The sequence below is a fragment of the Pholcus phalangioides genome, unplaced genomic scaffold, assembly GCF_987345545.1.
Source record: "Pholcus phalangioides strain wild (caught in Gottingen) unplaced genomic scaffold, Ppha-v1.0 ptg000020l_1, whole genome shotgun sequence".
Classification (NCBI taxonomy): Eukaryota; Metazoa; Arthropoda; class Arachnida; order Araneae; family Pholcidae; genus Pholcus; species Pholcus phalangioides.
The window spans coordinates 7,426,685-7,442,145 of record NW_028301613.1 but is presented as its reverse complement, the minus strand read 5'-3'; the positions used below and the strand labels follow the sequence as shown (position 1 = coordinate 7,442,145).

At 39.8% G+C, this 15,461-nt stretch overlaps 1 protein-coding gene across 1 annotated transcript in view; it reads right to left on the bottom strand.

Moving 5' to 3' along the window:
* The window catches only part of LOC149070895 (uncharacterized), a 135,665-nt gene extending 120,416 nt beyond the window's left edge, over positions 1-15,249 (bottom strand). Inside the window, exon 1 of the mRNA XM_089248690.1 lies at positions 14,693-15,249. Within this exon, the coding sequence (XP_089104816.1) occupies positions 14,693-14,719 (27 nt within the window). The 5' untranslated portion in view covers positions 14,720-15,249. The remainder of the gene's footprint in view (positions 1-14,692) is intronic.
* Positions 15,250-15,461: the final 212 nt, after the last annotated feature.

Here is a 15,461-nt window from a genome sequence, read left to right as displayed (position 1 = left end):
TACATTCTCTCACCCGTGATGATGATTCCGCGACACTCTTTACATGATGGGTTTTTTGGGACCCTCTCTCACGATATCTTCTCTCATGATGATTCTGTGAGGAACCCAAGCAGGGAATGGCCGAACGTTAAATAATTGTCACTATTTTTTAAATGTCCCCCATCACCGAAAGAAATCTTTCTTGGGCCACAGAAAACATTTTGTTTTCGATTTGAAGAAACTGGTATGTACAGAGACGAGCCATATTTCCCTTTTCGATGGACACATTCTTTACCGATTTTCCAACACGAACGAGAAGCGCTAACGCTTTCTGTTTAAAGCGACGATAGCCTCTCTTACGTATGATCATCATGTAAGTAAGAGTAATGGCGTCCGACCCTGCTCTGGCCAACTCAAATATATATTAAGTGGAAAAAGAAAAAGAGAGAGAGAGAGAGAGAGAGAGAAAAGAAAAGAAAGGTATAAGAGGCAGAGAAGAAGAACGAGAGAGAGAGAGAAAATGATTCCATTGATTGCAGTAAAATATCACAGGAATTTCTAGCCCGAGGACATGGTGTTTAAACGAGGAAGAAATCCAAGAGCTCGAACAAGTTGATGGCACAGGCAAAACGCTCACCTATTGAGTAAGGGCCCCCAGACGGGCAGAGGTTCCTTCAACCGATCCAATGAAAAGGTGGCAAGGGATGCAGGAAAAAAATAAAATACGCGACGGCGCATTTTTTTAGAAGCCGAAGGTGGTATAGCATGACAATGAAGTCCGGGAAGAAGAATGAGAAGTAGTACGAGTGGGTGTGTGGTCACTGTCACAGATTCATCTTCGGTGACCAGAAAGACCAGACGCGCCTCCACGTTAATATTCGTGAGAATCTCTAACGTATTGGAGACGCGCCGGAGACCGTTTATTGAGTAAAAGAAAATCTGACTGCAAGAGCCATACAGAATGGACACAACCGTGGAAGACAATACTGTCCCATCACGAGTCCAAGCATCTTCGGTGACCAAGAAACTGAATCAGCAGCTGTCCTTGGTCGACTTATGAGACCAGGGCAATGGTTTTCACATTTTTGCCACCCGCGGATCCAAGGCGATGTGGCGGGAGGGGCGAATCGTGTAAGTTCGTTTCAAATATTTAGAATTTTCCCATATTATTCGGCTCTCTGGAAGGGCGGTCTTTGCCATCGCCCATCTTTCGATCCACGCCTGATCCTAGGCAGACATCTTCAGCTGCGAATGAAGCCGAGGCAGATACGTATCTTCAACTGCGTATTGAGCGAAGACAGACATCCTCAAATCTTCAGCGGTGAATTGAGGCAGGCATCTTCGCCTTCAAATGAAGCCGAGGCAGATATCTTCAGCTACGAAAGAAGCCGAGGCAGATATCTTCAGCTGCGAAAGAAGCCGAGGCAGATATCTTCAGCTGCGAAAGAAACCGAGGTAGATATATTCAGCTGCGAAAGAGAAGCCGAGGAAGATAGATAGCTTCTGCAGCGAATTGAGCGAAGGAAGACATCTTCAGAGCTTTAGCTACGAATAGAGTGAAGGCAAGCATCTTCAGCTGCGAATGCAGCCGAGGCAGATACGTATCTTCAACTGCGTATTGAGCGAAGACAGACATCCTCAAATCTTCAGCGGTGAATTGAGGCAGGCATCTTCGGCAGATTTCTTCAGCTGCGAAAGAAGCCGAGGTAGATAGATATCTTCAACTGCGAAATGAGCGAAGGCAGGCATTAGGAGAAGCGACTTGATGCGTGGGTGCATCGGATCATCCCGTATTTTACGTTACTGACAACTTTTCTCCATATTATTTGGCTCTTGGTAGGGGTGATCGCCTCCATCGCCCCCCCCCCCTTGGATTGGCGCTTGCCCGTGGGTCCGTCGCCCAATTCATGGTTCCCCAGAATAGTTTGTGGTAGATATTTTCCCGTATAAAAGAACGACTTCAAAGCGTTAATCGGCACACAAATCAATATCTCCAGCTCACCGTGACGTTCCTGACGAAAGTCAGAGACGCCCCCAGAGGCCACGACTCACACTTTGAGGAAACACTGGAGTGAAGACTGCTGCTGATTGGATCCACCATTCGACCATGGACCGCTGCTGTTGCTTGGGTTCACAAAAATAATGAACATGATATATTACTGCTGATTGAGTCCGTAACCAGGTGCTTTTTACATTGTGCTCAACCTTTCGGAGAATGCGGGCCACTTCGTTGGTTTTGAAACGTTTCGCGGGCCACTTGAGTGATCTGGCACTAAAGATGTAACTTGATGACGTAAGCATAATCCATCCTCCCCCCGCTCCCTTGTCATCAAAAATCATCAAATCGGAACCCCCCCCCCCAAATTCTGACGTAATACTTGGCAAGGCAGCCAAAATTACGAGAAAACACGGGAATGTCCCGGAAAATGCAAGACGATCACCCCACCCAACCCAACTATTTCTGAGACGTCACTTGGAGCTCAAAGATGGACGACGCGAGTTCGCGCTTTCCTTTATAATCACTTTATTTGAAAATATTGCTAATCGATGTCATCAATATCACCGATCAAGTGTGACGACGACTATTACATTCGATTTTTATCCCGATGAAATTCGTTAATCGATTCTTCAAACATCGATACAGAGATTGAGAGAAAGAAGAAGAGCGTTTTCACTGTTTTTATTTTCCATTTCCGAACAAATGATGAATTATTATATCGGTCGAATAAAAAAAAAGGGGGGGAAAAACGGCGTTAAAACGCCTTTTTTTAACGCCTAAATGGAACACTGACACATTTCTCTTCTTTTTTCCTCCCCCTCCGAGAAATGATTTCTCGGAAACTTTCGGCTGCACACACACACACACCGTGTAGTAAATTACAACTTCATTTGCATCTCGTACTAGATATCCGTAGATTTATTCGTAAAATGGGGAAAACGCTCTCGACCAATCAGCGACTTTCACGAACGGAACTCTCCCTCCCCCCCCCCCCCCCCGACGGAATTCACGCATGTGTAGCACGATTTGCAAGAGAGAGAGAGAGAGGAATAACGATACGGTAATCACAGATTACATGGCAATTCTACAAATTGTTTAGAACACGTCTATAGATGGCAGCACCTCATCATCAACACGTGACATGCATAACGCTAGGCGTCCAAGCTCGTGGTGAAGGTGACAGGGCTGTAGCCTAGAGACACTTGGGAACGGGCGTAAATAATATGTGGGACCCGCTTTGAGAACTGGTAGAAAATAGATTAAATGGGAAACTGGAGAAACCGCGAGACACCCGCTCTGTCGCAAGAAGCAACGGAAGCTCTTCGGGTTCCCCCCCCCCCTCCCCGAGATTAAATGGGAGAAATACTTTGCGGACCTGCAAAAAATACACAAATTGGAGAGATACTGGACCATCAAAAAATAGATAAATAGTAGAAATGATTTGCGGGCCAACAAAAATAGAAGCTAAATTGGCGGAAATGCTTTGCAGACCAGTAAAAACTAAATAATTTGCGGACCGGCAAAAAATAATTAAATGAGAGAAACAATGTGAGCACTGACAAAAATATTTAAATGGGAAAAAGGTGAAATTATTTGTAGAAAGGCGAAAAATATAGATTTATGGTAGAAATAATTTGCAGACCGGCAAAACAATTGATAATGAAATAATTTGAGGACCGGCAAAAAATAGATGGATGGTAGAAATAATTTGCATAACGACAAAAAAAAATAGATAGATGAGAGAAAAGATTTGCGGACCAGCGAATAAATGCAAATAGAAGAAATAATTTGCGGATCGGCAAAAAATTGATCGAGAAATAATTTGAGGACCCGTAAAAATTTGAATAATGGGAGAAATAATTTGCGGACCATCGACCATCCGAAAATAGGCGAGAAATACTTTGCGGACTGGCAAGAAACAAATGCCGTAAATGCATGAAATTATTTTCCGAAAAGGCAAAAAAAAAAAAAAAATAGGAGAAATAATTCGACGACCGGCGAGAAAAATAAATAAATGGGAAAAATATTTTGCGGGCCGACAAAAAAAACAATAAATGGGACTTATGGGAGGAATAATTAACGGACCGGGAAAAAATAAGTAAGAGAAATAATCATATAATAATAAATTAATAATTATCATAACTTTTTATATAATTAAGAAATATACAATTGGAAGAAATTAATGTTCGGATCGGTAAAAAATGAATACCGTAAGTAGAAGAAATTAATTTGTGGAAACGGCAAAAAAAAAAATAAATAAATAAATGAACGAGAAAAAGAATTTGCTGACCGGCAAAAACAAATTATAACAATAGCCACGTTTTCGGAGGTAGAATGGTAGTAAATTGCAAATCTGTGGCAAATTGGTTGTCTTGACTCAAAGGCTCAAGATTAAGCCTAAGAAGCTCAAGATACAGCTCTATATCAAGAATCAGAAACTCAAGATCAAGTTGTCAGGCACAAGATCAAGACTCAAAAGTCAAAAGTCACGCACAACATCAAGACTCAAAAGTCACGCACAAGATCTCAAAAGTCACGCACAAGATCAAAACTCAAAAGTCACACACATTATCACGACTCAAAACTCAAGATCAAGACTCAAAAGTCACGCACATTATCAAGACTCAAAACTCAAGATCAAGACTCAAAACTCAAGATCAAGACTCAAAACTCAAGATCAAGACTCAAAAGTCAAGACTCAAAAGTCAAGATCAAGACTCAAAAGTCACGCACAAGATCAAGACTCAAAAGTCACGCACAAGATCAAGACTCAAAAGTCACACACATTATCAAGACTCAAAACTCAAGATCAAGATGTCAGGCACAAGATCAAGACTCAAAACTCAAGATCAAGATGTCAGGCACAAGATCAAGACTCAAAAGCTAGGATTAAGATTAAAACTCAAGATCAAGATGTCAGGCACAAGATCAAGACTCAAAAGCTAGGATTAAGATTAAAACTCGAAAGCTAGGATTAAGATTAAAACTCAAAAGCTAGGATTAAGATTAAAACTCGAAAGCTAGGATTAAGATTAAAACTCAAAAGCTAGGATTAAGATTAAAACTCAAAAGTTCAAGATCCAGTCTCAAAATATCAAGATCAAGACTCGGAAGTCAGGCTAAAGATTAAAACTTATAAGCGCAAGATCAAGATGAAGAAGTTAGCACAAGATCAAAACTCAAAATCACAAGATTAAGACTCAAAAGTCAGGCTCATGATTAAGACTCTCAATTTGAAGAGCTCCAGACCAAAAAGAATGTCTCAGTAATAAGGAAGAAGGCTGAAAGGTAAGGCACATGATTAATGTACAAATTATCTTCTAACCCACTCTTTCATTAAAAAGATTGCTAACTCAAAGAAGCTTCGTTGAGAAAAAAAAAACGAAACGGTTTAAGACAAGGAAAAAAGCCGAGATGTGGCCAAAAATACGAGAACGTCCCGTAAAATGTGGGTGATATGGTCACTCAGAAATTGTTGCCTTTAAAGAAGTTTCTCCTTGAACTATTCAAAAATGACAATTATGCGAGATTAAAACAATTTAAAAAAAAAACCTCATGATTAAGTTTTGGATGTTGATATTTTGGTTAGTAGGAGAGGCTAGACGGTAGAATCACATCACATCAATATCCGGTGGTAATTTAGGTTGTTTTATGCACACTTCTCGGAAGTATGTACACCAAATTCGTTTTCTCTTTGAACTGCTCTACATCTCGTTGGATTGATGCAAGTAAACAACACGCGAGAATCCTGTGTGTTTATAAGAGTTTAATTGCTCTACTTCCAGACGGGGAAAAGGAAAACCGATTAATATATACACACACGCGCGTTTGCTTCAAATAATTAGAACACATCCCAGTAACTTATGAGCGCAGTCCACGAAATACTCGAGTATGGAAATGCAATTTTACAGTCTGGCTTTAACTTGCATTTCCATCTTATGCAGAAGGTTCTTCTTGACATTATCAGTGCAGTAAAATAAATTTACTTAAAGAAAGAGTTTGTATGAGCTTACTTCTGAGCCAGTTAGCAGCCAAAAACAAGAAACTTCAGGCATCTGCCACTTTTACTTCCAACATGGGATGGTAGTAATCCTCGAACACGAAAAACTCGCATAGATCTGACATCATAAATACGTTAGGACATATATTTGTATGTATACATAAAATTTGGTAGTAGTGCAGTCGAATCCCGTTTTTAACGAATACCGTTACAGCGAAAATCTCGTTTTTATGAACACTTTTCTATTCCCCCCCCCTCCCAGATAAGTTTACACATAGGAACAAAATACAAAAAACCTAGAATTCCTTTATAACGAAATCATTTCTTCGGTCTTTTGGAGTTCGTTACAACGGGATTCCACTGTAGTAGCGGCAGACTTGGATGTTTCGCCAACTCCCAATGGGTTTAGATACCTTCAAATCAGGTGTTATGAAACCATCGAAACATCGATGACGTTTCGTGGAAATGGTCGAATCCCTGCTTTTCTTAGCTGCAGGAAACAGGAAGTAGAAAATGTGCATCAGGAAACCAACTTCTCTGGATTCGAGCGCGAGTGATTCCAGCAGCTGAAGACAAGTTTGAAGATGGATGGCAATTTGAGTATCAGTGATACTCGAGATTAGAACTCAAAAGTCAGGGTCAAGAGCAAGACTCAGAAGCTCAGGATTAAGATTCAAAAATCAGGCCCAAGAATGAGGCTCAAATTCAGACTCAGGATTGAGACTCAAAAGTCAGGCTTAAGATCGAGACTCAAAAGTCAGGCTCAAGATCGAGACTCAAAAGTCAGGCTCAAGATCGAGACTCAAAAGTCAGGCTCAAGATCGAGACTCAAAAGTCAGGCTCAAGATCGAGACTCAAAAGTCAGGCTCAAGATTAAGACTCAAAAGTCAGGCTGAGAACCAGAAAGAACGGCTCAGAAATAAAAAAAAAAATTACTTGTAAGTTAGGCTCAAGATAAAGACCGAAAATTCATGCGTAGGGTAGCCAGATGTCCCGGTTTTTCGCTATTTTTCGCCCTGTCCCGAAAAAGCCTTCCGGAGCACCTGCTTGTCCCGGTTTGAGCTGGCGAATGAAATTGAATTATTTTCAATATTTTTTTCCATTTTTACTTTTAGCTACGTTAGATAGTGTATGCTAGGAATTTATTACTTCCACTGTTATATTTTTTTCCATGTTAATATTTCATGTCGCCAAAATACGCCGAACCAGTTTTGAAACATCGTATCCCCATTTACATGCGCAATATTGTTTCTTGAATGGAGGTGGTTTGGTAAATATAAACCTGCTTGGCATTTTTTTTCCATTGTAGCCGTTTAGAAATGAATGAAATGAAAAATTAATTGAGTTTAGAAGGAATTGTGGCCAGATTGCAAGAAGAAAGTTCGAGGGGTTTGACACTGAGAAGATATTGTAGATGATATTAAAGAAACCAAGCATAGCCCGGCCTTTGCTCTGATATGGGATGTAAGCCACTGTAGTTACCTCGTAAGGTTGGAATTGTCTCCACCTGGGAAAGCGTTTCCAGTGATATTCTAGCGATTTCAATCGGTTTTACGTTATGAACTTGAGCATAAAGCACTGCCGTGAAAGTTCACACTAAAAATTTTCGGAGTCCTTGGAAAGAATTAATCAATTTCACATTGATTCCTATGTGTTTGAGGGGAAAAAATATTTCGGTTTCTGAACAATTCAGTTTACGAATGGACTTCCGTAACGAATTAGTAAGTTCGTAAACCGAGGGTCGACTGTTCGTAGAATTATAAACGTTATACAATGAAACTAAGAGTACTTATGTAAGTCACCCCCGACCTTTCCCCCATCTCACTCTTTATGGCATACGCCCTTCAATCACATATATACGGACGAGACGTCTGGCTCCCATAACCTGATGTTTTACTCGTTTTTGCGCCTCTGTGTGACAATATTTTCGTAATACATTGTTAGTTTGCAATTTTACACTGTAATGCCCACCAAATAAGAGTTTTAAAATTGTCCCGGTTATTATTAATGGATGTCTGGAAGGCCAGAAAAAAAGTCTAGGGCATGCTGGAAAATTGAGCAAGATCCAGGTTAAAAAGTAACATACACATGGGGGGGGGGCATGCTTCTTTCAAACAAATACTTGACATTGCGATTGTCAATAATAATCACATAACAGTCAAAGCTATCATGATGTAACAGGGCTTGACATTTCCAGTATTGGTGCCTAAAATTTGCTGTATGAGATTGCTTTTATTATACGAATAACACAAAATTTTCTGATTTCATTACAGTGTGTCTTTTAACATAGGAAAAGGGTATAAAGTCCCGGGTAAGTGAAAAAAAAAATCAGTCAAGACCGTTTTTCTCAATATTAAAATCATTCTTGGCCCCTAAGAAATTTGACTGGCGTCTAAATCTTTTTCTGATTTGTATTTGAGAGTAATGCAAGTTATCTTCATCCACTATTTCATAAAAGGAAAATTTAAATGGTGGATGAATTGCTAATTTAAGAAAGCTTCGTTGAAAAGAAAGGAACGTTTTTATGAGAAGAATAGTCAGGATGACCGAAAATACGGGCATGTGCCGCAAAATACGGGTCATATGGTCACGAAGAAATTATTTCATTCTTTCCTTATTTTGCCCCTTCAATGGATTCCACGAAGCAGGCAGGCTGTACTCATTCAGATGACGTCACAAGAAACTAAACGATAATGCTCGTGACGTCATACCACCTAACCGCAGGATAACTTCTCAAGTATCATACGAACGAGGAAAAACATCAATTAAATACTCTTAAAAATCTTCAAAAAAAAGTTTTTCACCAGTAAAGAAGAAGAAAAAAAAAACGTAGACAACGCCTTGACCCAAATTTCAAAAAAATGATTTCATTATTCATTTGCATGAGGTAGAATCGAGAGAATATATTCTGTAAAATAAATCAGAGTGTAAAATATCGTGCGTCTAGTCATTGTTGGAGAAAAATTTATACAACGGTCATATATAACCGAATACTTTTTTCACATCGATTCAATCTTCGGATGCATATGTAAGGAGATTGGAGGGAAAAGGGGGAGGGAGAGAAGATTCTGTCGTTGGCTAAAGTCTACGTTCATTCCTGAAGGTCAAGAACTTCTGTTTTAGGTATTTGAGAGCGTGCGGAGTGACCTCGCTTGACCCACGCTATTATATATATATATATATTAACATTTTTACTGCCCATTCTGTCGGCGACCAAAATATGTCAAGGTTCGATCTAACAGCCAAGGTTGGATTCGAACCCTCCATTCCGAAATGTTCTGTGGAATTGATTCTTCGTGGAGCACGCGAGACACTTTTGTTTCATCTTTAGCGCAGTTTTCATTGTTGGTGTGCAACAGTTGAAATTCCAGATAATATTTCGTTTATTTATGACATGAATGTCGCTCTCCACTTGTTAATACAAGATATACAGAAGACTGGATGTTGTGAAGATATTTATTATTTGAGATGTTAATTTTTTAAGGAAGGAAAAAAACTCATCTCTGCCTCTACCGGGAGTCGAACCCCGGTAGAGTGGTCAGAGCACTCGTCCGGCAATCGAGGGACCCGGGTTCGACTCCCGGTAGAGGCAGAGATGAGTTTTTTTCCTTCCTTAAAAAATTAACATCTCAAATAATAAATATCTTCACAACATCCAGTCTTCTGTATATCTTGTATTTCGTTTATTGACAAAGAATCAAAATTTACAGGATTCGATATCCAGAGGCAGATTTATGGTTTTGCCACCGCTTAGCACTCGCCCCTGTAAATACACTTCTGCCTCGTCGTAAGTATTTTGGTCACTTACAGTGCTCGCACACTTTCTTGGTCACTCTTTTGGTCGCTCACTGATCTGGTCTCTCGATCTTTAGGTCACTATTTTCGTCACTCACCGACTTAGCCCCTCACTCTTCAAGTCATTCTTTCCATCATGCACACACTCTAGGTCACTCACTGATCTGGCTCCTTGTTCTCAAGGTCACTGATCTGGTCTTTGCTCTCTACGTTACTCTTTTGGTCATCCCCGTGCTTTCTCACTGTTTTTGTCCTTCGTGCTTGCACAATATTTTAGTCACTCATGCTTGCACACGAGTTAGGTTACTCTTTTGGGGACTCATTGACTTTTTCTCTTGCAATCCAGGTCAGTCACGTGATTGCATACTTTTTTGGTCACTCACATGCTTGCACCTACTCTAGGTTAATCCTTTATTCACTCACTTGACCTCGTCCCCCTTGCTCTCTGGGTCACGCATTGAATTGTTACACATTAAGAATTATTAGCGTTGTAGTTTGTCATGTAAGAAGCTGTCAACGATATTTTTGTTAAACACTGAATTTTTTTGTTATGAACGTTGTTGCTCGCTATGTATGACGCTATCGACGATATATTTTTGCTGAACATTACGAATTTAAAAGCACAGTGTTACTCACTATGAATGAAGCTTTCAACAATTTTACTCGTTACATGCAAAGTTTCGGATAATATTATTATTGACTATGCTGGAAGCTTGGGACAACACAGTTGGTCGCTATGCATGAAGTTTTTGGCAATATTTTTGCTATAGACATAATTTATAGGCGCAATGTATGAGGTTTGACGAAAACTTCACAACTTTACTTACATTTTGTGAATATTGTTGAAGCTTTTTTTATTCGCTGCATATGAATTTTATGAACATTGTCACTCGCTATACATCAAACTTTTGATAATAATTCCACTCATTGTATTATGCACATGGATTATTGTGGCTCGCAATGTAAGCTTTTGTTATTTATTAGGCCTATTAATTAAACTTTTTACATTTTTAATAGCCATTCATTTCACAACCGTTGTTATTCACTATGTATTAAGCTTTTTTGATAATATTTTTACTCGCTTTATGTGAAGCTTTTGGCGACATTTTCGCTCATATATATGAATTTTATGAGCATTGTTATGTACCTACCATGTATCAAGCTCTTGACAGCATAGTTACTCGCAGAATGGAAAAAATGCGCATGGTATTTTAATCGTCGGAACATAATACGCCATCGCGATAGTTCGTTTAAAAAAAGAATCGGAACGAATTAAAGGATATATCGCCTTGAATTACATATGCTGATTCATCTCGTGGAATCAAATTCCCACACACATACAACATTCCATCGAATCATAACTCTGTTAAGAAACTGTCGTTTTCGAATGATCATTTCAAAATATCGAACTTTTCAACACTGCAAAGCACAAACATTTCAAATAATCAAGTACCTATAGAGGGGGAAAAAATTATTGGATCTGGAAATTTCAACTCCCGAAAATTTCGCCACTGACATTTCACCTGTCCGGACTGTATGAGTGACTGATTGACCGAGTGATTGATGGGAGTGGCTGCACGAGTGACAATATAAGTGGGTGAGTGACCGTATGATTGACTGAGCAACCGTATGAGAGTGGGTAAAAAATAAATTTAACCATTTTAACTACTTGACAATCAAGGGCGTAATATTGGGTCCAAACTCCAATGGAATAAATTCGAAAAAGTTCTGTTTTTTCCCCTCTCTTCTCATCACCGCGAAGCTTTGTTGCAACCCTACCGAAAAAAAAAAGTTATTTTCACTTGCGTGATGATTATTAGTTATTATTAGTTATATTATTAGTTATTTTCACTTCCACTATATACATTTAAGAGCGAAAGAGAAATCTACTTCGTACCTACTCTATTATCTGTAAGTATTGCAGATAAGATATCATTCAAGTATTACGTCAGCATCGAGGTGGGGGGGGGGAGGGGGTTTCGGATTTGCTGACTTTTGATGACAAGGGGGGGGAGGGGGTTTGAAGGTTGTTTACGTCATCAACCACCTCTTTCTGAAGATATGAAATATTCTAAGCTGCTGACGAAATTTTGCTGACGGGGGGGGGGGGGGGTAGGGGGGTCAGAGAACCACTGTACTAATGCCTCTACTGCAGCGCCTCACGCCACAGCACGTGAAATAAGGAAGGCGGGAGCATGTCTATACAGTAATGTAGATGGTAGCATGCTGTGTGGGTCTGGTATACAAGAGTCCCGACGGGGAGACGAGATGGCTTTTCTCTTCGAGTTCACCACAACATAATATCCAGAAAATATCTGTTTCCTCGACATCTTGGGTTGAGAAAAAACCGTTTATATAATGGTTTTTATTATTATTACTACTACCAACTCATTTATTTTATCCTCCTAACTTATGATGAAACCTTCTTTCAGGTGACCTACCTATATAATGCCAGAAGAAAGACATTTTTACATGTTTTGCAATGCTGACAAAAAACTAAGCATGTTGAAAACATGTGCTTTTCAGAAATAATAGATGCCTTTAAACTGGAACATGAAGCAAAGTGAAAATAATTTTCAATTATATATTTCCCACAAAAAAAAAGTAGCCTCGGGAGAAGGACATCTGATAAAAAAAAAATCTTTTTGCCAGTAGTAACCTAATTTGTGAGTTAATTTGAAATTCTAATTTGTTTTTAAAGAAACTCACCAAAAATGTATCCACCACCACTTTAGTGATGGCGGATACATTCATACTTTTTATGGTGGCTACATTCTTAGCTTTGGTAGCGATGGTGGATACATTCTTCGAGTAGTTACATTCTTGGCTTTGGTAGTGATGGTGGCTATATTCTTAGCTTTGGTAGCGATGGTGGATACATTCTTCGAGTAGTTACATTCTTGGCTTTGGTAGTGATGGTGGATACATTCATGGCTCCCCACAAGGGGTGGGCTGGCAAGGTTCCAGCCCTGGGGCCCAGGATGATTTTCATTATTTTTTGTTTTTTTACACTATAAATCCACCATAAAGGGGCCCGTGAAAGTCTGGTCGGGGGGCCCAGCCAAGGGGCGCTACTCTAGGATGTGGGGGCCATGGATACATTCTTCGTGCAGTTACATTCTTGGCTTTGGTAGTGATGGTGGATGCATTACTGGTACAGCTACATTCTTGGCTTTGGTAGTGATGGTGACTACATTCTTGCAGCGCCGTCTTAACGCATTGGCCCACCCGGGCACGGCCCGGGGGCCTCAAGAGAAGAGGGCCTCACAAAACTGAAATGAGGTTGAATTTTTTTTAGAATTTACAAGGTAGGGCCTCAGAAAAACCACTTGGCCCGGGGGGGCCCATGATGCTCTTAAGACAGCACTGCATTCTTGTCGTAGCTACATTCTCGGCTTTGGTATTTATTGTGGCTACATTCTTAGTGTAGCTACATTCTTGGCTTTGATAGTGATGGTGGATACATTCTTCATGTAGTTACATTCTTGGCTTTGGTAGTTATTGTGGCTACATTCTTAGTGTAGCTACATTCTTGGCTTTGGTAGTGATGGAAGCTACATTCTTCTTCTCCACGCAAAATTTGATAGGTGGCAACTGGTGTTGTAGGACTTGAACAAATGTGGTAAAATAAAAAAAAAGCTGGGGAAAATTTTCATTCGACAATAAACTATTGATCGGAAACATTTAATGTTATAAAAAAAAAGATGAAATATGGAAGTATAACGATCCTAAAAATAATGTATGCCCGGATAAAACGCATACTTTATGTGTTATCAGGGCCATAGCTCGAAATTTTTTCGGGGGGAGTTATTTTTATCATTTTATTACCAATCTTTCAACACTGCGATACGTTTTCAGGGCCGTAGCTCATGGACGGAGATACGGGGGGGGGGGGGGGCATTGCCTCCTCCAGCGTCAAAGGTGGAGCGCCCACTCATCTAATATGTATTTGAATATATATATATGAATTGACATCATCATCATCGTGCCCCCACCCCAGATTTTCAAGTCTATCTCCGCCTATGCCGTAGCTAGATATTTTTCCGGAGGAGGGAACAACTGATATTTCGGTGGGGGAATTATTTCTTATTTTAGGGTACCAACGCTATAGTATCATGTGATTGATGGTCATGATGATTTACGGAAATTTCGCCCCCGACGTTTCACCCCTGGCACGTTTCATCCCCGGTACATTTCACCCCCCCCCCCTCCGGAAATTTCGCCTTCCCTGAATCAAATAAGTGTCCGTGACCAAGTGTATGATCATATTAGTGACCAAGTGTATGATCATATTAGTGATCAAGTGAGTGACCAAGTGTATGATCATATTAGTGATCAAGTGAGTGACCAAGTGTATGATCATATTAGTGACCAAGTGTATGATCATATTAGTGATCAAGTGAGTGACCAAGTGTATGATCATATTAGTGATCAAGTGAGTGACCAAGTGTATGATCATATTAGTGATCAAGTGAGTGACCAAGTGTATGATCATATTAGTGATCAAGTGAGTGACCAAGTGTATGATCATATTAGTGATCAAGTGATCAAGGAGGGCTGAGTGAGCCATATGAGAGACCAAGTAAGTGTGGTCACTCATACGGTCATATTGTCATTCACTCGACCATAGTCACTCATTGACTCGCCCAATCATTTGGTCACTCACACAGTCAGTCACTTACTGTACCACTCACTGGGACACTGTCTTAGTCATTACAGGCGAAATGACGTTGGCGAAATTTGCCGGATTCCGGTCATGGTATTTGATGTGTTATTTGATCGCTCAAAAAAACGATACATTGGAATATTGTTTATATGTATATATCCGACGACATTGGAATAGTCGGATATATGCAGTTCATATATACAGCAATAAAAAAATGAAATAATAGATAAAACCGAGCACACAACATACTCACCAGATGATCAATCCCGTTCTCAGCCATTTTCTTCTTAATTAATTAATTAAATTATTATTTTTCCTTCAAATTAAATCACACAGTAATTATAACCGAACAAAGGCTTCATTTTCTTCCCCTCGCCGGCATTTCGTGGAACAGACACACTCGGGGGTAATAATCACGTCAACATATTTGCTCTTTTGTTTCTTCTCTATTTATATTATTTCCTCCAATGGAGAAATCCGCACAATAATCCTCGAAACACACAATTATATACAAAAAAAACAAAAAAAACTGATCGATCAGTTGTTATATCCAAAATAAACTACTTCTCCTTTCGAATCAAAAAAAAGAAAACGCACAATCCTCTCGTCTGCTGAACAAACGCGGAAAATTCCAGGGAAAATATCGCGATATTTTTAAATTAACATGGGGAAGAGAAATATTTCTCGCAGAGAGCAGACGACAGACGAACACACTACCACAGAAAAATAAACTGGAAAATTCCCCGCGCGTGCACAAGGAATTCTTCCCGCGTTGGCCACTGGTCGGCGAATGAGAGAGCGACACTCCAGTTTCTCTGTTGTTCGATCTTCTGCAATTTTTATTATTATTTATTTTATTTTTTTTATTCGCCGTTCACCTATGCCGTCGCGCCAAGCTTCTGAGGGTTATACGAATAAAAATAAGTATGAAACGCGACGCCGACAGGTGCGTTTCATCGCCAACTTCACCTGTCTTATCGCCAAAGAAAATGGAAGTCTGTCGTCTGATTCGTGTTATACGA